This window comes from Manacus vitellinus, unplaced genomic scaffold (genome assembly GCF_001715985.3).
Source record: "Manacus vitellinus isolate BGI_N305 unplaced genomic scaffold, ASM171598v3 scaffold_52_pilon, whole genome shotgun sequence".
Lineage (NCBI taxonomy): Eukaryota > Metazoa > Chordata > Aves > Passeriformes > Pipridae > Manacus > Manacus vitellinus.
Genome location: NW_021940628.1, coordinates 4,105,739 through 4,106,730, shown reverse-complemented (window position 1 = coordinate 4,106,730; position 992 = coordinate 4,105,739). Strand labels below are relative to the sequence as shown.

Sequence of the window (992 nt, the reverse complement as noted above, 5' to 3'; positions counted from 1 at the left end):
GGAACAGGCACAGCTGCAGTCTGCAGAGCTCAAGAGTGATGCAGAATAGTTGCCTTAGGAGGCAGAACTGGAGCTTTTCTAGATAATAACGTGTCAGAGCAGCCTCTAAACAACATTATTTACAAGTGAAAAGTATCAAGCACAGCTGTAAAACCAGGGCAGCAAAGCCAGCCTTGTTGCCCCTGGGAAGCAGGGAGTGCTGCCTTCAGCCCAGGTGGTTTGTGCCCCAGGAATGGCAGCGGGCTCAGCCCAGCAGGGCCCAGGCAGTGTGGGACTGGGAGGTGCTGTCCCCTCTCCTGTGCCCTGCCCCTGCTCTCCCAGCTGAGCTGGACCCCAGGGGTGGGGGGAAGCAAACAACGGAGCCTCCTTGTCTTTGCAGTGATGAACGACATCATCAGCACCATGTTCAACAGGAAGTTCATGGAGGAGCTGTTCAAGCCCCAGGAGCTGTACTCCAAGAAGGCCCTGAGGACGGTGTACGACCGGCTGGCCCACGCCTCCATCATGAGGCTGAACCAGGCCAGCATGGACAAGGTAACCCCCCTCCTGGCTGGGCTTCCCTGCTGCCCCCACCAGCTTCTGTGCTGAGAGCCATCCCTGGCTTTACCATTTCAGAACAGCCCTCTTTCCATTTGCTTCCTTTGTGAAAATGGTTCTCGGCCAAAGGAGCTGTTGGGAAATCCACGGTGGTACCACCCACCTTACAACTGAGTATTTGTGAGCTCAGTGTTTGATTTTAAGAAGTTTAAAGTTTAAGTTTATTGTTTAAGTTTATTGGATTGTTTAAGTTTATTGGATGTTTTCATATAGTTGAAAATGTACACCTCTGAGGGTGTGTGTCAGTGTCTGTGTTCATGTACTGACACTCACTGGCAGCTGCAGGTGTTGGAGTTATTCCTGCAAACAGTAAATCCACAGCCAATTTGGGGAAAAATGGTGAGAGCAGGATTGTCAGAGAGCCCTCCACCTGGGTGTCAGGGCTGCTGAAATTC

The 992-nt window shown here is 51.8% G+C and overlaps 1 protein-coding gene across 1 annotated transcript in view; it reads left to right on the top strand.

The window, feature by feature from the left end:
* Positions 1-381: 381 nt before the first annotated feature.
* Positions 382-992, top strand: part of OSCP1 (organic solute carrier partner 1) — a gene marked incomplete at its 3' end in the record, with an annotated part of 3,962 nt that continues 3,351 nt past the window's right edge. The window contains exon 1 of the mRNA XM_029963065.1: positions 382-534. Coding sequence (XP_029818925.1) covers positions 382-534 — 153 coding nt within the window. The remainder of the gene's footprint in view (positions 535-992) is intronic.